Source organism: Solanum lycopersicum, chromosome 10 (assembly GCF_036512215.1).
Source record: "Solanum lycopersicum chromosome 10, SLM_r2.1".
Lineage (NCBI taxonomy): Eukaryota > Viridiplantae > Streptophyta > Magnoliopsida > Solanales > Solanaceae > Solanum > Solanum lycopersicum.
Genome location: NC_090809.1, coordinates 38,256,347 through 38,277,995, shown reverse-complemented (window position 1 = coordinate 38,277,995; position 21,649 = coordinate 38,256,347). Strand labels below are relative to the sequence as shown.

The 21,649-nt window shown below is 40.2% G+C and overlaps 2 protein-coding genes across 2 annotated transcripts; both read right to left on the bottom strand.

The window, feature by feature from the left end:
- Positions 1-10,138: 10,138 nt before the first annotated feature.
- LOC138338818 (uncharacterized) lies at positions 10,139-10,969 on the bottom strand. Its single transcript, XM_069289902.1, has one exon. It carries the CDS (start codon positions 10,967-10,969, stop codon positions 10,139-10,141), a length of 831 nt encoding a protein of 276 aa, XP_069146003.1.
- Positions 10,970-13,048: 2,079 nt separating this feature from the next.
- On the bottom strand, positions 13,049-17,048 carry LOC138338817 (uncharacterized). Its single transcript, XM_069289901.1, has 2 exons — positions 16,698-17,048; positions 13,049-14,629 (listed from the first exon to the last, which is right to left on the bottom strand). Exons 1-2 carry the CDS (start codon positions 17,046-17,048, stop codon positions 13,049-13,051), a joined length of 1,932 nt encoding a protein of 643 aa, XP_069146002.1.
- Between the last annotated feature and the right edge of the window lie 4,601 nt (positions 17,049-21,649).

Sequence of the window (21,649 nt, the reverse complement as noted above, 5' to 3'; positions counted from 1 at the left end):
TCACGTATCCAAGAGGTTCTGGGTTCAATCCCACTCTTTTTAATTTATTTTCTCTTTTATTTTTCTCCTAACTCTCTCATCCATTCAAGAGGTTGTGGGTTCAATCCTCACTCACCACATCTATTTTTCCTTGCATTTTTCTCAAGAAATTTTTATGAAATTTTCATTTAGTGAGGTCATGGTTTGACCCCATTTACCTCACAATTTCCAACAAGATGGAAATTAGGCTCTTCCAATCCATTTTTGTCTTAATCTTTTGTTGATTTTTTGTAGCTTTTACGTAATGATGTCTTGGGTTCAATCCTTAGTGATCTCACTTATTTTACATTCATTTTTCAATGCATTTCGTACCACTTTGTTTGGCCGAACCCAACCTACCAAATGCTGGAATTTTGTTCACTATTTTCAGCTTCTTTTTTTTATCATCATTCCTACGTTAATTCTTAAGGCATTTCTTGAATCATTTGATGCATCTTTAAGTGTAATGTTTTTATAATTATATTCAGACAAGAATTAATATTTAATCCAGCAATATTACAACACTTTTACACCTCATGATTGTCACAAACATTTGCACACAAAATTCAACCATAAAAATATTTTCACATACTTTCGGTTGACATAACTTAACATGCTTACAATTCCAAAAACATAATCAAGAACACATTATCACAAAAATAAAAATTCATACTTAAACTACCATCAAAAATACCAACAACATGATATCTAACTTATTTGACATTAGGATCAAAGGGATACTAGGGACAAGTAGTTCGACAATAATGGGAACAACCCTAGTTTTCGAGTAGATTTATCAGAGCCTTAAGGGACTCTTGTGAAAGGGACCAAGAGTAAGAAAACTCATACCTATAATGAAGTTCAAATCTCGACTTGATTCCCAAAATGTTCTCCAAAAACCACGTCCAAATCCCCTCAAAGTCAACACCAACTCGACAGGCAAACTTCTCTTTGCCTACGTGATTGATTTCGTTTGTTTTCTTATATTTTCGTTGTGAGTTCTTCAAGTGTGAAGGACTTTGGTTTACCTAATGTTTTTTGAGGTTATTTTGCAGAGAAAACGTGAATGAGAGTGATAGAGAGGTTTAAGAGAGAGAAATGAGCGTGGGAGAGAAGAGTTTTCTTAGGCTTAGGAGTCTAGTTTAGGACTTAATCAATTAAGATATTATTTAATTATTAAAAATCTGATTTCCTTTAATTTTAAATCATATAATAAATAATTAAATATAAATTAATTACATTAATTTACCAACTTAAATTAAAATCAATTTAATTCATTGCTTCCACCTAGTTTCGAACCCGGGTGGAGCAATACTTCACTTCAAGAGCCCAATTTCGGCCCTCTCTCTCCAAAATGCCCCTAAACTTATTAATTTAATAATTAATTACATATTTAGAGTAATTAAGATACTACCCTTATCCTGGAAAAAGAAAATTTTACCCCTAGACCCTCCAAACCTAAGATTTTCCCTTTTTAAGTCTAGTAAAGACACCTTCAAGTAAATCTTCGTATTCGAGAGCCTTACATGGTTGAAACCAAACTTTCCTAACTGAAATAACTCCCTAAGTTAGTTGTCTAGGATGAAGCAAGGATTTCGAGGTCTGGTTCTACGCGCATCAATCCGTGTGAACCCGGTCTAATCGTTGGCATTCTAGACACATTAAGCATTACTTAATATATCCATTTTTAGGGTTGTTACATATGATATGTATCATTACTTGGATGACTTGATAGTTGTACTAGTGTAGGAAAGGGTATGGGCCGTTTACTATACATTGAACATGTCTACCTTGATAGAGTAACTCCTAGGGTGATTACACTATGTACATGAATTGAATGCATAAATTAAGCTATGAACATGAAAGTATATGTTATGATGTTAAGTATATGATATGATGAAGTACGCATATGTGTAGTTTCTAAATGTGTTTACATGAAAGGTCTCACCATGTGAGTTTACATACATATACATGAATGTATATATTGAAGCATGTATGATGATCTAGTAAAAGAGAGAGTGCCTTTATAGGTATTCTCAATTGTACTCTAAACTAGAGTATGCTTGAATATGCTATGTCTATATAAAAGGTTTTCTCAAATTAATTAGGTTGATGAAAGGATATTCTCATCTATAACGTATGATCTAGGCATATGAGGGGTTAATTCTCCTAAAACCTTTTTTATGAAGTAATGTTAATTAAGAGTTTTCAATAAAGGGAAGTTAGCTTAACACAAAGTGAACTTTACGATGATGGGTTCCCCATCCGAAAGGGAAGGCTTGATCACCGTAGTCCTCACGAGGTGGATAACTATAATGCCCATTTGCCATAAAAAGGGTTTCCAATATGTTTTATCGGGAAAATATATTTTGGAAAGAGTTTGTTTTATTTAAAAAACCATTTTTGACTTTTGGGAGTCGCCACTTAATTTTGAGAAAATTAAGAAAACTTGTTTACAAATAATTAACAGAAAATCGTTTGAAAAAACTTTTAAGGGTTTGGGATTCCTATTAGTGTCTTAGGAAGGTTTCGAAAAAGCACCTAAGACGCTCCGCTAACTACGGTTTTCCGGTGATTAACAGTTTGACTATGTTTGTTTTAACTTTTGCAATCTTGAAGTTGAACTTACTAAAGATTTATCCAGAATTTTTTTTTTTACGAATTTTCAATATTTATTGTTTTAAGATTCCGTTAAAGTTTAAACCTTTTAAACCTTAATTCTAAGCAAACTCTTGAGTTAGAAATTTTATTGTTTTAAGATTCAATATTAATTTTTAAGTTTTGATAAAATAAAAGGCATCGATGGGGTTTGGAGTTTCTAATCCTAAAACAAATGATAATCCACAGAAAAAAAAAACATATAAACAAGTAAAGAGGGAGGGAGGGAGGGAGAGAGATTTGGGTCCAAATTTGGGTTCTGTTCGCCTTGACCGAATTTTGGATCCACATGTTTTTTGGGTTTTGACCCATTTTTTCCACCTGGCCTAATCTAGACATACGAAATAAAATACAAGAAAAGAAAAATAAAACAGCAAGGGCTTAGGCCCATTACAAAATGCAACATAGAACAAAAAAAAAGTAAAGTCTTCTAGTACTTCTTCTTTGATTTCCTTCAATCTCCACTACGCCTGATTGGGTATAACTCGGATGAGAGAGTTTCGAGCCTTCACGGTTCTCTCAAAAGTGCAAGAGATGGGGAAGTGGGAGTTCATGGTGAACTCGATACAAATTTTACATGTGACAAAGATGTAAATTTATAAGTAGTCATCCATAACTATTTGATATAAGCAGAAAAGAATAGAAAAACCAAAATATGCTATATGCCTAAGCATTACAGTGAGGGCAGTAGCATTGAATTAGGACTAATTGAAATCAAAGATATCACATGATAACTCCTTGATAAATTTCTACATGTTTTGGCCAACTAAACCAATTATAATAGAAGAAAGAAATAATGAAATAAGATGTATGCCATAAAAGATATTTAGCACTTTCAGCAAATGACTTGTACAAAGAAACATAAAAGATGTGAGCTATTTCATAAATATGAGTTAAGAAAGGGATACAAAAATCTCAAAATGCAGGTCAATATGCAAGCAAGATGAGGGTTTCTCAACGTGTAGCATAAACCTATGTTCCAAAAAGCATAAGATAAAAGTCATCCTTCATCAAGGTTCATCAGTGGCATTTTAAGACTATGTATTTTCCTTACAACAGCAGCACACCTATATAATACTACAACATACATGAAATGAGAGAATACAAATATTATCAGACAAATAAGACAAGAACTCGCCCGAACATGCCCCTCGCAACCAACTACTATTTAAGACAGTAGAGTTTCTATCGATCAGCACAAACATCATACCTTATACAAGATCGTCCAAGCCAAAACGAACAGCTCGGGTGAGGTAATAAACATGAACCAAATTAAGACAAATTGATCGAAACGAGAGAAAACTATACACCAAATATACAAAAGACAAAACAGGCCCAGAACATTCGAATGAACCGCCTCAATACGGGAAACGAAGAGTCCGCTACAACATACACTCGCGTCTCTAAGAGTAATTTGCACTTTTCCAAATATCATATTTATATCGAAAGGAAACTTCAGCAAACATAAATTTTGACGAAACAAAGGACCACAATACAGATCATACACATACTACTTTAACTGGGTTTATGTCTAAACCGGTAGAACAAACAAAACAAACGCATCAACAGATATCCAGCGAGACCAAGAATGAGTGACTGGATGGCCATTTTTAGACCTCTTTCAACATCGAAGAACAATTTCAACAATAAAATAAAAAGAAGGCATAAAAGAGGACGCAGACAGTGAGGAGTATTACCTTTCTCCGAGCAGCAACACTGGGACGGACACGAGTAGACTATGAAGACGATCTCTCCACCACAGCAGCAGGGTCTTAAGAACTTTAGTTCCCTCGGAAACCAACAGAACAACCAAAATAACTTCCAGAAAAAAAACTTCTCGACCGAAAATCTAACAAAAACTCTCTACTCTTAAATTTCTCTTTTAGTTCCCTCAACAAATAAACAGAACGAACGAAAGGACTTTTCCAAAACTCGAACTGTTCTTCGTGTCGAGATTCTCCTCCCAAAAAATCCAGTCGAAGTTTCAACCTCCAAATTTCCAACCCAAGTTTTCAACCAAAATTCCAATTTAAAATCTTCCAAACCCAAGTTTTTTCTCCCTGAAAAATTTTCAACCCTTTCAACATTTTTGGAGGGGGTATTTATAGAGGAAACTAGGATTTTCAGATAGGGAGGGCGGGAAAGAAATTTTTCGGCCCATATCCAAATTTGAAATTCAAAATCTCCTCCAAAAAATTGAAGAATCGCACGGAAAAGGGGAAGCGGAGGGTCGAGATGCATTCGACGTCCTTGCGAGCTACGTGGCACAATTCCACGCTGCAAGGATGGAGCTTGCAGCCTTCCTTGCTGCCAGGCCTGCGCGAACGTACGACTTGCAGAAGGAAACGGCTCCAAAGCCGTTGCACAGCTCGTGTGGGAGAGAGGATGCGAGAGAGGAGGAGAGCGAATGGGAGAGAGGTCGCGTCTGTGGGGGATTTCAGCTTTGGGGCTCTGTCGCATTTGTATTTCCTGGGATTTTGTTTTCTTTTTTCCTAACATGGCGTGGTGTGAGGGGGGAAGAAGGAAGAGGGGAGAGGGTCTGGGTCGGGGGGCGGGTCGAAGGGAATTGGGCGGGTTAGGAATTAAGTTGGTGGGCTGGGATGCTAATTTAAACGGAATGGGCCGCTGATAATGTGGGAATAAATTTGGGGATGGGAATAAATAAACAAAAGTGGGCTTGGGGTTGAAATGAAAAAAGTTAAGTTTAATGAATGGTCAATTGATTTAAAGTAAGACGAATTTGACATAAATTTATTAACGAGCTTATTTATTTAGTAAAATAATTATTAAAATCGTAAAAGTGATTCAAAAGTATAACTATAATTTAAATTAAACTAGTTTAGTAGCATTTAAAAATGTATATTTTTTGGTGGTTTTGAATAATCATGAGATATACGACTTATATACATAATTATGTAAATATGTATATTATCTAAAAATTATGACAAAAGTAATCGAAGTAACATAAAATTCATGTATTATATTATTATATTCGTAAAATATATAAAACTAATTAATTCAAATTATTTGGAAAATTTAGGAAGCTCGATAATTAATTTATACCGACGCGGGTCAAAATTGGGTGTCAACAACTGTCCCTCATTTTACTTGGATTGATGCCAGCAATTCTAGGAAAATGAAATTGTCCAAACCAATTTTGACCAACCCCATTCATTTTAAAAGGAAGGATTCGACAAAGGATTTAGGAATTATGGCCGAACCCTTGAAACAGGTTTCCTACATATCTCAGGCTACGTGAGAATTCAGGCCACATGTAGTTCGGTAAGCTTGATTTACCGCATGATTTTGAAAGAAACAAAAGCCACTTCGATACCGGATTATGAAAGTATCGGAATGCTCAGGAATAGAATTCGAGAGCGAGCGTTGGAATACAACCGAGTTTTCAACATTCAATACGTCTACCTATCTTTAAACCTTTGGAATCATGCTGTGTGTAGTTCCACTCGATCGATGGAAAAGGAAATCTATTATGCTAGATAACCTTTGGTTTTGGATAAGTGACAAATTAAACGAGTATTAAAAAGAGGCTTGTAACCTCTTAGCCATGAATGTGGCGCGCTTCACACCCATTATTAAGAGCTTACATGGACATAATTTCCAAAGCTCTTGATGCATTGTCACTCAGATTGGAAACTTGCCTCCGGTAAAATAAAACTTCCGGATGCGAGGCAGAAACTGACAGAACTAAGGAAAAGCCCGCATGCTTCGAGAGGGATGGTCCAATCGTGGTGGAAGTCGCTCCTCTGCTCGTGTCCTAAGAGTGTGATATTCCTCTTTGGACTGTGTCCCCGTTCGTTGCTAAGAAAAAGTTTCACATTGTGCTGCATCCTTTTTGATGTCGTCCGTACCTGTGGTTTTTTGAGACGTCATCCTTTGGATGCTCTCGACAAAGAGTGAGATAAAACTCGTCAGCTTAAAAAATGCAATTAGGATGGGAGACAGTGTCTTTTTACCATGTCGACATCTCATTGTTTTCCTCAATATTCGACTTTGACTCGATCGGTCTGACGTCCAGCAAATAAAGCTTATGCCTTGTGTTTTGCAATATATTCTTCAACGTACTATATACTTGATGTCTAAATGAATAAATGTTGATGCGATATTGATGTCTCTTTTGTCGTTATCTTCGACGCTCTTCTTGATGTTTACTTTTATAAGAAATAACGGAATGCAATCGAGGCCAATGGATAAGTGATGCTCTTTCTTTATTAGTGTATGTCCTCTTGCGGGGCATGAATATCTTCCCGTATATGTAAATTTCCACGAGGCATGAAATCTTCTCACAATGTTCAAATTTCAACGAGGCATGGATTCTTCTCGTGATGCATAAATCTTGACGAGGTATGAACTCTTCTCGCGATGTCCAAATTTCAACGAGGCATAAAATCTTCCCGCGATGTCTAAATTTTAGCGAGGCATAAAATCTTCTCGCGATGTATAAATTTTGACGAGGCATGAAATCTTCTCATCGTGCATATTTGTTGACTCGCAATGCATGATTTTCTGCAATGCATTATTTTTCTGCGATGCATGATTTTCAACTAGGCATGGATTCTTCTCGTGATGCACAAATTCCAGCGAGGTATAAATTCTCCTCGCGATGTCTAAATTTTAGCGAGGTATGAAATCTTCTCGTGATTTATATATTTTGATGAGGCATGAAATCTTCTCGTCGCACATAATTGTTAACTCGCAATGCATGATTTTCCGCAATGCATGACTTTTCCGTGATGCATTGACTCTTACGCGATGCATGATTTTTGCTATGCATGATCCTTCAGTGTATGACTTCCACGATGCATGATTTTCTGCAATGCATGATCTTCAGTGTATGACCTCCGCGATGCATGATTTTCGCAATGCATGATCCTTCAGTGTATGACTTCCGCGATGTATGATTTTCCGCAATGCATGATCTTTAGTGTTTGACTTTTTGTGATGCATGATTTCCGCAATGCATGATCCTTCAGTGTATGACTACGCGATGCATGAATATTTATATCGTCTCCATTGATGATAATGGAAAGACGACCTCCAAATACTATATCGACTTGATCGATAAGTAAATAATAAATTAACTATCTCTTCTGGGGTAATGCGTCGTCTTGATCGAAAATAATTATCTTGTTTTGATGACGTAATGCAAATGGCGTCCTCTACAAGAATTGTGAAATCTTTGCTAAGATTCCTATTTGATTCACCTTTGAATCTGGCCAGATACTTTTGTAAATTTCATATCGTTGGGGAATGGCTTGAAATAAACAAACACATTCCCAAGCATCCTGACGCAAATGAGATGAAAAGCCTCCCGCCCTCAGTAAAATCACTGGCTTTGAAGATAGCTTTCTCCTCTTTGGGAGCTCTCTGTATTCGTCCATCAGGAGAATTCGGCCGATTTCAAAGCAAAGCTATAAACCTGCATCCACAAAAAAATTGTCAGTTTTAAAAACATACTAATCTGTGTCGATTCTTTCAGTGGTTTGATCCTTGTCTTGATATCTCCGGTTGATTTCACTGATTTCCCGACTCTTGATAGATAAGAAAATATCTTATGCCAAAACAAATGGAATGTAAAAGGGAAATTTTAAGAGAAACAAGAAATTTTTAAGAAATAGTGTCTTGAAAAAGTCACTGTCAAGTCATGTCATGTTAGGCTTAACACTCGCTGATGAGTTCCAGAGGCACCCTGAACTTGTAGGGAAGACCCGTAACGGAATTTTGAGGCTATCCTCAAAATTTCTGTCTCAGTTTACTGTCTTGTTTATCTTTCCATTGTAACTGAACAGATTGCGGGATTTTTGAGATCCTCTCAAAAATTCTGTCCCAGTCGCAAATCTCGAAATGTGTTTAGTTTGACTTGTTGAAGAGAAGGCTTCTTCTAGAGAATTTTTGAGTCCCTCTCAAAAATTCTGTCCCAGTTTCTATTGTAAGGGGGGAATAGAAATCATAAGAGAGATATGACCGAGCCCTTGTGTCGCCTACGTATCCCGTTGAGGCAGGAATCAGGTCAAACGTAGTTTCCCTTAAAGTTTAACAAGAATAAAATTTACAAAGAAACCGACCGAGGCCGACATAGGCCGCCTACGTATCTCATTCTTGAGAATTCAGGTTGAACGTAGTTCAGATACAAAGAAATAATTGAAGGGGGAAAATGGGGTGACCGAAGCCGACATAGGCCGCCTACATATCTCGTTCTCGAGAATTTGGGTCAGACGTAGTTCGTTACAAAGAGGGATAATAATTCAAAATAAATACAAGCGAACAGAACGATTACAAGTAAATAATAGAAAAATGTGAAAAATGGAACTTCACGCATAGTATCTCTTGACAGCATCTGAGTTGATAGGTTTGGGCCATACAGCGCCATCCATTTCTGACAAAACCAAAGCACCTCCAGATAATACTTTACGAACCATGTAGGGACCTTGCCAGTTTGGTGCGAACTTTCCTTTGTGCTCGTTTTGACAGGGGAAAAAACGCTTAAGAACCAACTGACCAACTTCAAAATTTTTGGCTCTTACTCTTTTATGAAAAGCGCGAGTCATTCTCTATCTATACAACTGGCCATGGCAAACGGCGACCATTCTCTTCTCATCAATCAAAGCTAGTTGATCAATCCGTTTGCTAACCCACTCAGCTTTACTTAATTTGGCTTCTTGGATGATCCTCAATGACGGTATCGTGACTTCAACAGGTACGACTGCCTCTGTTCCATATACTAGCAAGTATGGAGTAGCCCCAGTCGACGTTCTGACCGTCGTTTGATAACCTAGCAAAGCATATGGCAACATTTCATGCCAACCTCAATGGTTGTCAATCATTTCCTCAAAATTCTCTTGATATTCTTGTTGGAGGCCTCTACAGCTCCATTCATTTGGGGGCCATAAGCGGTTGACTTTCGGTGAATAATCTTAAATTGCTCACATATATCTGTCATCAGATGACTGTTGAGATTTGCACCGTTATCAATAATAATGGATTCTGGCACTCTAAATCTACATATCAGATTGTTGCGGACAAAATCGGCCACCACTTTCTTGGTCACCGACTTGTAAGAGGCTGCTTCCACCCACTTGGTGAAATAATCAATGGCTACCAAAATGAATCTGTGTCCATTAGAAGAGGCTGGCTCTATAGGACCGTTGATATCCATTCCCCAAGCTACAAATGGCCAAGGTGAACTCATAGCATTAAGTTCGTGAGGCGGCACCCGTATCAGATCGCCGTGCACTTGACATTTCTGACATTGCACGAATTTGCAGCAGTCATTCTCTATAGTCATCCAAAATTAACCGGCTTGAAGAACCTTTCTCGCCAAAGTAAGTCCATTCATGTGTGTACCGCAAACTCCAGCATGTATCTGTTCAATAAGCCTCACGGCTTCAGTAGCATCCATATATCTTAAAAGACCAAAATCTGAAGTCCTCCTATACAAGACTTCTCAATTTAGGAAGAAATTGAGAGCCATACGACGTATCAATTTCTTCTGATTAGATGTAGCGTCTTCTTGATATGTCCCAAACTCCAAGTACCTCTTTATGTCAAAATACCAAGGCAAACCATCTGGTTCCGATTCGACATGTGAACAATGGACTGGATGTTCCTTCAAGTCTATATCCAGCGGGTCGATGTAATCAGTATCCGGATGTTTGATCATTGAAGAGATAGTGGCTAGAGAATCAGCCAATTCATTTTGTATTCTGGGAGTATGTCTAAACTCGATCTTGCCAAACCTTTTACACAGATTTTGCACATACTGTACATAAGGTACATTTTTCGGGTTCTTCGCAGCCCATTCTCCTTGAACCTGATGAATCAAAATGTCTGAATCTCCAATAACCAGTAACTCGTAAACATTCATGTCAATGGCCATTTTCAAACAAAGAATACAAGCTTCGTATTCAGCCATGTTGTTTGTGTAATTGAATCGTAGCTTAGCTACCATAGGATAGTGCTGACTTGATTCCGATACTAAGACTGCTCCAACACCTTTACCTTGGTGGTTCAACGCTCCGTCAAAGAATAATCTCCAACCTGGATATGCTTCAGAAATATCTTCACCCACAAATGACACTTCTTCATCGTGAAAATATGTCTTGACAGGTTCATATTCTTCGTCAACGGGATATTCCGCAAGATGATCAGCCAACATTTGCGCCTTTATTGCCTTCTGAGCCATGTACACGATATCAAACTCACTCAACATTATTTTCCATTTAGCTAACTTTCCGATCGACATTGCTTTCTGGAAAATGTACTTCAACGGATCCATTCTGGAGATAAGATATGTAGTATACGATGACAAATAATGTCTCAGCTTCTGGGCAAGCCACGTCAGAGCACAACATGTTCTCTCCAGCAAAGTGTACCGAGATTAGTACGGAGTAAATTTCTTGCTTATGTAGTAAATAGCCTTTCCTTCTTCCCCGTCTCGTCGTGTTGACCGAGTACACATCCAAAGGCACTATCTGAAACAGACAAATAAAGTAACAAAAGAATCCCTTCTCGTGGAGGAACCAATACTGGTGGGTTAGACAAATAGCTCTTGATAGCGTCAAAAGCGGTCTGGCACTCCTCAGTCCACTTAGTCGAGGCATTTTTCTTCAGCAACTTGAAAATAGGCTCACATACCACTGTTGATTCTGCTATAAACCGGCTGATATAGTTTAACCTCCATAAGAAACTCATCACTTCTTTTCTCGTCTTCGACAGAGGTAATTCTTGAATTGCTTTAATCTTGGAAGGCTCTCCAAAAGCGCATTTGGCGGGATTTAGCTTCAAGTTGTACCGACGCAAACGTTCAAAGATTTTCTCAGTTGTGTTACATGATCCGAACTCTCGTGGGATTTGATTATGATGTCGTCCACGTACACTTCAATTTCCTTGTGAATCATGTCATGGAAAATAGTCATCATGGCTCTCATGTAAATAGCACCGGCGTTCTTGAGGCCAAACGGCATTACCCTATAGTGATATACCCCTCAAGGTGTGATGAAGGCCGTTTTCTCTGCGTCTTCTTCATCCATAAAAATTTGGTGATAACCCATGTAACAATCCACAAATGACTGCATCTCATGTTTGGCACAATTGTCAATTAGAATATTGATATTAGGCAATGGAAAATTATCCTTCGGACTAGTCTTGTTGAGGTCTCTATAGTCAACACAAATCCTGATTTTCCCATCTTTCTTGGCGATCAGAACGACATTGGCCAACCAGGTTGGATATTGCGTTACTTCTACCAATCGAGACTCTATCTACTTGGTTATTTCTTCCTTAATCTTCAAACTCAATTCAGGATTTAATCTCCGTGTCGGTTGCTTCACCGATTCGAACCCTGGGTTGATAGGTAGCTTATGAGATACGACATCAGTACTCAACCCCTTCATGTCACCGACTTCCCAAACAAACACATCATTGAATTCAACAAGCAAGTGAACCAGGCTCTCCTTCTGAGTTTCGTTCAGGTGGGTGCTGATCTTAACCTCTTTCACACATTCCGAATCTCCTAAATTCACCATTTCTGTCTCTTCCAGATTCGGCTTATGTTGATTCTCGAACTGTCAAAATTCTTCTGCAACATAGTATGGTTCCCCACTTTCTTCATAGTCGTCAACCTCTTCGTTATTTGTCTCATTTTGCTCATTTAGCTCATGACATGACATGACATTGGCAGGTCTATAACTTACGTTACTGAAATCATAAACAGACAGAATTAGGAAAGTAAAATATAACGAGCAATTAAATGAACAAAGTCAAAATAAGGAGGATTTCATTCAAATCAAATTGCAAACTTAGGTCATGGCACAGGGCCATGTCACCCTTTTTAAACATCACGACGAAAATTCAAAATTCAAGCAATTCAGAAAATGCAGAAATGGTGGGTCTCTGGCTTCTTTCGTACGACCACCGATTTTAATATGCATAAAATTACTCCTTTCTACCAAAGAGTTCGGGACATCAGGATTGGTGTGGAAGTCCAATTCTGCAGCATCTCCCCAGGTTCAGTATCATGTATGCCAGCTGGCTCAGCCTCCTCCTCGATGATGGCATTGATCTCCTTGAAAAAGCCCCAGATTCCTTCCCCACAGTCTTTAGGTTCGGCATATTCTCGGACTAGAAAGGACTGATACAAATGCGGGATTGGTTTAGCCAACTGTTGATCCTTTTTCCTCTTCATCTTCACATCATCATCTGTGGGGATGTACCCCAAACCATACTTTGATCCGGTAGCAAGGACCAGAACTGGATCGATAATCCCCTGGGAATTTCTTCCCAATCCAAAAGCTGGTTCGAACCCATTCTGCAGCATTACCGTGGCGATCATTCTGTACATAACTGGCATGGGAGTCTACGGGGCCAAGCCCTCATCGGTGGAATTTACCAACTCCACCATGTAAAAATCCGAGCCTTGCGGCATCTCGTCAAAGACTGGCACCTGCTTGCCTGAGTGGTTTCTTTCACCATGAATAACTAGCTCTTCATTTTTCCACACCAGTTTCATCATCTGGTGGAGAGTGGAGGGGACGGCTCCAGCCATGTGAATGAATGACCTCCCCAAAAGAAAGTTATAGCTGGTGTCGATATCCAACACTTGGAACTTTACCTCGAACTTTATGGGGCCCATTTGGATGGTCAAGTTTACCGCTCCTAATATGTCTCTCTGCACACCATCGAACGCTCTTACGTTAACCTGGTTTTGCTCCAACTTTTCGAGGTCAAACCTCAGCTGCTTTAATGTGGACAAGGGGCATATGTTCAAACCAGATCCATAGTCTACCAAAAACTGATTGACGACCTTTCCGTGGCATATAACAGTGACGTGTAGAGCTTTGTTATAAGATCTCCCTTCGACCGGAAATTCATCATCGCAGCAACTGATACGGTGTCCCCGAATGACTTGGTAAATCATGGCAGCTACGTTGTCGCTGCTTGTACTTGAGGGCATGTACATGTCATCCAGGGCTTTCATCAAAGCCTGTCTGTGGGACCAGGAGCTCATCAGTAAGGCCCATACAGAAATTTGGGCTGGAGTTTTCTCCAAGTGCTTGACAATGGAGTAATCTTTGGGCTGCATTCTCCTCCAGAACTCCTCGGCTTCTGCTTCACTGATTGGTCTCTTGGCATGATCTTTCTTTTGTCCTCCGAGAGCAAGCTCATCAGGAGTGTAGCATCTGCTAGATCTAGTCATGCCTTGAGCCACGGCTGTTTCTATGACAAACTTGGGTTTGGTGAGAGTCTTCGAGGGCACCAAGGCAACAGCCTTCGCAGGTGTCAGAATAACGAACTCTCCCCTTTCCCTGACGCTCAAAGAAGCGATAGCCTTTTCCAAGTCTTCCTGAACAACATGAGTAATTCTCTTGGTTTCACGCTCATCTTCGTCAGTTTCTATCATGTTGATGTTCCCACCCCCATGATTCGGCAACGGATTGGTATTGACGTTCGGCGCTGCTGGCTGGAGGGATACCACTTCCTGGTCGATCAAATCCTTGATCTTGTGCTTAAGATTGATACAGTCTTCAGTGTCATGTTCAGCGTTGTCGGAATGATAAGCACATCTCTGCTCCAGTTTGTAGAATCTGGAGTTAACATCCACGGGCTTGGGCCCCACAGTGTGGATGTATCCGGCCGCGGATAATCTTTCGAACAACTTGGTTCTGCTTTCAGCATACGCGGTGAAGTTTCTGGAGGTCTTCTTCTCAAACCTGGGGCGAGAGGGATCATACTCACTCTGCAGAGGGGGAGGGACTTGTTGATAACTGTGAGTATTTGGGCGTGGAGCTTGGGTTCTAGGGTAGCGATTCGTCTGGTACTTTGGCACTGGAGCTTGGTAATTTGGGAGGGGGCTTTGATATGCTGGAGTTTGTATTTGATATGCGGGGGAAGGTGCTCGGTAGCTTGGTTGTACATTAGTGCAGCTGGCAGCGACATTCTGGTAAGGGGGAGGATTTTGATAAGACTGGGGGTAATTTGGGTATATGGAGGAAAAATTTTGGGGATTTGGGGATGGGTTTGTATATGACAAAATTTGGGCATCCGGATAAGCGGGGGCAACATGGTAGTTGTCAGAATGATTGGATTGTGGCGATAGGCTTGGTGAGACATTGGTGGAGGCTTGGAGTGGTCTTGAGGACGCGAGGAGTTTCTGGGAACTATTCTTCCCTCGTATAAAATAGCGGCAACCTCCTCTCTCTTCTTCCTCACTAGTCCGGAAGATTTAGGTGATGCAGACACTCGGGCTATCTTCCCCTACTTCAGGCCATCTTCGATAGTCTCACCAACTTTGACTATCTCGAATAACTTGGCGCCGATTAACAAGATGATTCTGTCGTAGTACTAGGGCTCCTGCACCCATACGAACACCTCTACAATCTCCTTCTCTGTCATCGGAGGCCTCACCCTCGCTGCCTCTTTCCTTCATCTGTATGCAAATTCTTGATAGCTTTCTGTGGATTTCTGCTTCATATTCTCCAAGGAGTACCTATCAGGGACTATCTCGACGTTGTATGCGAATTTGTCAATGAAATCTTTAGACAGTGCGGTCCAACTGGGCCATTGTCGAGTTTCGTGCGACGTGAACCATTCCAGGGCCTCACCGCATAGACTCTGGCTAAACAACCTCATCAGCAAAGCTTCATCTTTGACAACTCCCACGAGTTGGTCCAGTACGCTCTTAAATGCACCATGGGGGTGCCCACCCCTCCGAATGTATCAAACTTCAGGATCTTGAACCCTTCAGGCAGGTTCAAGTCTGGGTGGATTCACAGTTCTGCGTAGCTCAACCCAGCGACGTTTGGAATGCATTGAAATTTTTCGTTGCCCTTTTAATCTCCTCCTTTATGTCGAGCTTCGCTTCTTCCCTCGCCTTCCACTCTCTCTCCTACTCCTCATAGCTATGGAAGGGCTCGGGACATTCAGTGCTGTTTGATAGTTTTGTTGATAGTTTGGGGATTGGTTATTTGGGTCAAGTGGGGATGTGGTGTCTAGGGGTTGAAAGCGGTCGGATTTTGGTTCTGATTTTGGGGTGGTGGGGCTGTTTGAGGGTTCTAGGGGTGTGGTGGCATTTGTGGGGGGTTATTTGCAAGCGGTGAGGGAGTTTTTTAGGAGACTGGCGCGTATTGGAGGTTTTGGGTTGTCATATCTACCCCAGACGGGTTATGCACGGGCATCGATGGATGGTTCTGAGTAGGATCCAAGTTGGACGAGGGGAAGTACGTAGGAGGTCTTGCGTCAATAAAGTTGGGGCCGAATCCGGGTGGAGGCGTGTTCTGCCTTCATTGCATCTCGACCCTCATGTCAGCTATCTGCTGCATCAGTTGTGCAATCCGCTCATTTTATTCTGCCACAGTGGGCTGAGCCACCACAACATCTGTGAGGCTTAATTCCTTATTGTTGTCTCCCATGGTTGTATTTGCGTTTGGTCCGGGGAAGGAATCTGTGGGACCTTTTGATCAGATGAAGTAGGGGTGATCTGCCAGCTTTTATCGACACAGATAAGTTAAAGGTACCTGAGAGGTGAAACAACTCAAAGGCAAATTTGTTAGTGCATATTTGGAGTACAAAATACATAATATCGCATAGAAAGCAGATAAACACACAAGTCGCTTTGTTTGAGGATATCTTAACCCACGAATGAGGACGGAAATATATTTTGGGCAAACAGGAATTTGTTTGTTTAGTGCTATCTCGGGAAGGCTGAATCACGTTGAGCTATGGTCTTCTTGCAGCAGTTCTTCGATGCCTGTTGACTTTATCTTCACACCTTCGTAACACAGAGGAGAATGAAAATTTTCAGCAATAGGGGCCAGGCCGGGAAAGGCTGCCTACGTATCTCATAAGGAGAATTCACGCCCAACGTAGTTCGATTCTTAGGATGAAATCTTTTCATTCATTCTTTCATTGCGATTACATGGGAATTGAAAAACAACATTGAAATTCCTAGAATACAACATTTTGGCGATTTCTCATCTTGTGGCTGCGTCATTCCTTCCCTTTCAAACACTCGGAAATGGAGGCTTGTAGATGATTTCCTCCTCATCGTCTTCCTCAATTACTTCACGGTCGGGGCCACTGTTATCTGCTCCCTGGTCACGGGCGAGGTATTTTCCTCCCTTTAAGTTGCTATGGGTTGCCAATTCCTTGTCGAGTGCCGCACTTCTGGCCAACAATACAGCAGTCTCAAAATCTATCTTTGCTTCTCTCGCCTTTCCTTCGTGTACCTCCAAACGAAGCAAGTTCAACCTTTTTCTTAGGCTTTCACTTTCCATCTCAACCTCCTTCTTTCTTTTTATCTGCGATGCCAGATCCTCATCCAAGGTCGTGACCGCAGCTTTGTAGATTGCCGTGGTCATGTCTACTTTGAGTCCTTCTTCCTTAACCTTCTGAATCTCTCGAGTGATTCGCTCGATCTTTCTTCACAATTCCTCCTTAGTGGGCTCTGTCTGGACGTTCTTGCCATTGTCCGTAGCGGTGATTCACCTTTCCTGAGACGATAGAGCAGTATTTAGGATTTGTGGTACGGGATACGGACTTTTGAGTGAGAAGCTTGAGACTTGGGAATTTTGGTCGGACATTTGTAATAGTGACTTTCGTATGTTCTTTGGAATTCTGGCTAAGAGTGGGTTTATGATATCCTCATTCAAAGCAACGTAACACATAAGCATTTAAATACACATATATATCGCGTCCTAATCATGCATGGGGACCCTTTTGTGCCAAGGGTAGTCCTAGCACATTCGAATGATGTACGTGTGAATTTAAACCATATAAATGATTCCCCCAAAATAATTTTTAATAACGAGTAAAATGTTCGAATAGGGAAATAGAAAAACCCACGCACGGGCTATTAGAAAATGCAACAAAATCAGGCCCACGCAGGGGCTAAAGTAGTGTAAATAAAAACAAAGAAAAATCCGCGCATGGGCGATGTCCACTATGCTGCTCCAGATGGTCCTGCTCCATCGTCGTCTTTCTGGATTTTGTGCTGTTGGAACATGTACCTCAGCAACAACAAAAAACCTTCTCCCAGATGCCCTTTATCTTCCAGACTCTCGTGTCGCATCCTCTCGATTTTCTGCTGGATCCAGTTATCAAACTCGTCATACCCTTGGTTCAGTCTTTCGATCTCTTGAGTCACCTTCTCAAGAGCGTCTTGATTTTCTATGAACTTGGCGTAGACCTTATTAGCCTCCTCCTTTAACTCTCGCAATTCGGCCACTGCTTTGGCCTCCTTGTCTGTCACACTGCGAAAGCTACACGGAATCTGAAAGGAGATATTTTGTATATCCCTCTTCAACTATGCTTTGTAACCTTTGTCATATCCAGCGTTGAATCGGTCAGTGGCGATTGTGTCTTTACCCATGCGCTTGGCGTTTTTCCATTCTCTGAGCATTTCCGAAGCGTCGACCACTCTGTCATCCCCAATGTCGTACACATAAGTGCCATAATACTCTTCTCTGGGCACGGTCTGTTTTCTTCCAAACTGTTGCAAGACTCAGAACGACGCGTAAGGGTGAATTCCCTGAATGCCAGGTAGAGGGAGCACGACACATCTACGACCATCCATGACAACTTTCTTGGATATGAAATGGTCGAGCATCCATTGGAGGTCCTCCTCTCTCAATTCGGAGAAAATTTGGGCCCATCTCCCTCTTGTTCTCCGATTGTTCATGTTGGCCCAGAATATAAGTCGTTTAGATTCTTGAGGGTGTTCTTGTTGTCGAGAGTGTGCAATTTTTGAGTTCCAGCACCCTTTGCCAAGTGTCTGAGAATCCACCATTGGAGGAGCAGATTACACCCCTGGAAATATCGATGTTCATCTTTGCACTTACTCAAAGCGCGATATATGTCTGACAATATGACCGGATCTATGGAGTAATACTTTGCCGTTCCTTGATTTTCATATCCCTTGAACAGCGTATGGACAAGCGTTATGACTCTGGTGTTGATGCTTATACTCGGGCCATGCAGGAAGACCATTGTTCCCAACAAGTCTACGGCAAACGCCAAAGGGCTGAGCTCATTCCACTCCCTGTAGGAAATCTTAAACTCCCGATTATACGCGGCGTAGAAACTCGCGTGTCCGAATCTGACGTACAGGTCCCTGAACATCACTTGGGAATCTTGACACCAATAAGTGAAGTCCTTTCTTAGCCCTAACCAATCCGAGATGTTCTCTACGGAAGGTTTGTTGGGGATGAAAATGTCCTCTTGTTTTCGGGCTCTTCTTTCTAGACCCGTGACCACGGCGTCTATGCAATCCCTTATCTCTTCTAATGTAGGGGTAATTTCGGCCATTCCAAAACGGAAGACCATCCTCTGGCTGTCCCAGTACCATGTAAGCACCTCGATCAACTCTGGCCAACCGTCCATGTTGATTAGCTCGATTAAAGCCCCTACGTACTTGTTGAGGGTTCGCTTATGATCTCCGTCTAAGTCGTTGTGCGACATTGTAAGTTGAGGTGGTGCGGAGATGACCATGTCAAATTTGGGGAAGCGGTCCTTATCTAAAAAATAGAAACCCGTTAGAGTTTTTCCCCTACCCCAAGTCGATTTTCACACATATTTTTTTGAATGTCACATAACATGACGCGTCGTGAGGTCGAAGACCTTAGACGTGATTTGGCGGTTTACTATTAAAATGGACTTAATACGCCTTGGGTATTAAGTCATCCTAGGCTGATGCCTAATTTCGGTTTTGGTTTCGCTCTATCTTAGGCTTTCTAGAGTTGTTTTTCAAATAGACGGTTACCCGAGTCGGACAAACATCGGGGTGGAGCTATCGAACAACGCCGGATGAACGCATTCTGACTATTTGTTCGATACTCCCAAATGATTTCTTGGGGTATTTCTGAGAGAAGTTGCGGTAAGCCGCGTAACTTCCGTTTCCTAATGCAATTTAGTGGTCGTTTGGCGGAAGTTATGCCATAAAAAATGCAATTTGTAGAAAGTTAGAATAACTTAAACAAATAAAAATTTATTTACAAATAGTCAAATAAAGTTAGTCTTTAAGGTTAGAATCCTCCGTTCCCCTGCAGAGTCGTCATTTCTGTTTTATCGGGAAAATATATTTTAGAAAGATTTTGTTTTATTTTAAAAATCATTTTCGACTTTTGGGAGTCGCCACTTAATTTTGAGAAAATTAAGAAAACTTGTTGTCAAATAATTAACAGAAAATTGTTTGAAAAACTTTTAAGGGTTCGGGATTCCTATTATCATCTTAAGAAGGTTTCGAAAAAGCACCTAAGACGCTCCGCTAACTACGGTTTTCCGGCGATTAACAATTTGACTATGTTTGTTTTATCTTTTGCAATCTTGAAGTTGAACTTACTAAAGTTTTATCTAGACAAATTTTTTTTACGAATTTGCAATATTTATTATTTTAAGATTCCGTTAAAGTTTAAACCTTTTAAACCTTAATTCTAAGAAAACTCTTAAGTTTTAAATTTTATTGTTTTAAGATTCAATTTTAATTTTTAAGTTTTGATAAAATAAAAGGCATCGATGGGGTTTGGAGTTTCTAATCCTAAAACTAACGATAATCCACAAAAAAAACATATAAACAAGTAAAGAGGGAGGGAGAGATAGAGAGAGAGAGATTTGGGTCCGAATTTGGGTTCTGTTCGCCTTGACCGAATTTTGCACCACCTATTTTTTGGGTTTCGACCCATTTTTTCCACCTGTCCTAATCTAGACATACGAAATAAAATACAAGAAAATAAAAATAAAACAACAAGGGCTTAGGCCCATTACAAAATGCAACACAGAACAAAAACAAAGTAAATTCTTCTAGTCCTTCTTCTTTGATTTCCTTCAATCTATGCTACGCTTGATTCGGTATAACTCGGATGAGAGAGTTTCGAGCCTTCACGGTTCTCTCAAAAGTGTAAGAGATGGGGAAGTGGGAGTTCATGGTGAACTCGATACGAATTTTACATGTGACAAAGATGTAAATTTATAAGTAGTCATCCATAACTGTTTGATATAAGCAGACAAGAATAGAAAAACCAAAATATGCTATATGCCTAAGCATTATAGTGAGGGCAGAAACATTGAATTAGGACTAATTGAACTCAAAGATATCACATGATAACTCCTTGATAAATTTCTACATTTTTTGGCCAACTAAACCAATTATAATAGAAGAAAGAAATCATGAAATAATATGTATGCCATAAAAGATATTTAGCACTTTAAGCAAATGACTTGAACAATCAAACATAAAAGATGTGAGCTATTTCAGAAATATGAGTTAAGAAAGGGATACAAAAATCTCAAAATGCAGGTCAATATGCAAGCAAGAGGAGGGTTTCTCAATGTGTAGCATAAACCCAATGTTCCAAAAAGCATAAGACAAAAGCCATCCTTCATCAAGGTTCAGCAGTGGCATTTTAAGACTATGTATTTTCCTTACAACAGCAGCACACCTATATAATACTACAACAATACATGAAACGAGCAAATACGAAGATTATCAGACAAATAAGACAAGAACACGCCCGAACGTGCCCCTCGCAACCAACTACTATTGAAGAAACTAGAGCTTCGATCGATCAACACAAACATCATACCTCATACAAGATCGTCCAAGCCTAAACAAATAGCTCGGGTAAGGTAATCAACATGAACGAAATTAAGACAAACTGATCGAAACGAGAGAAGACTATACACCAAATATACAAAAGACAAAATAGGCCCTGAACATTCGAATGAACTGCCTCAATACGGGAAACGACGAGTCCGCTACAACATACACTCGCGTCTCTAAGATTCATTTGCACTTTGCCAAATATCATATTTATATCGAAAGGAAACTTCAGCAGACATAAATTTTGACGAAACAAAGGACCACAATACAAATCATACACATACTACTTTAACTGGGTTTATGTCTAAACAGGTAGAACAAACAAAACAAACGCATCGACAGATATATAGTGAGACCAAGAATGAG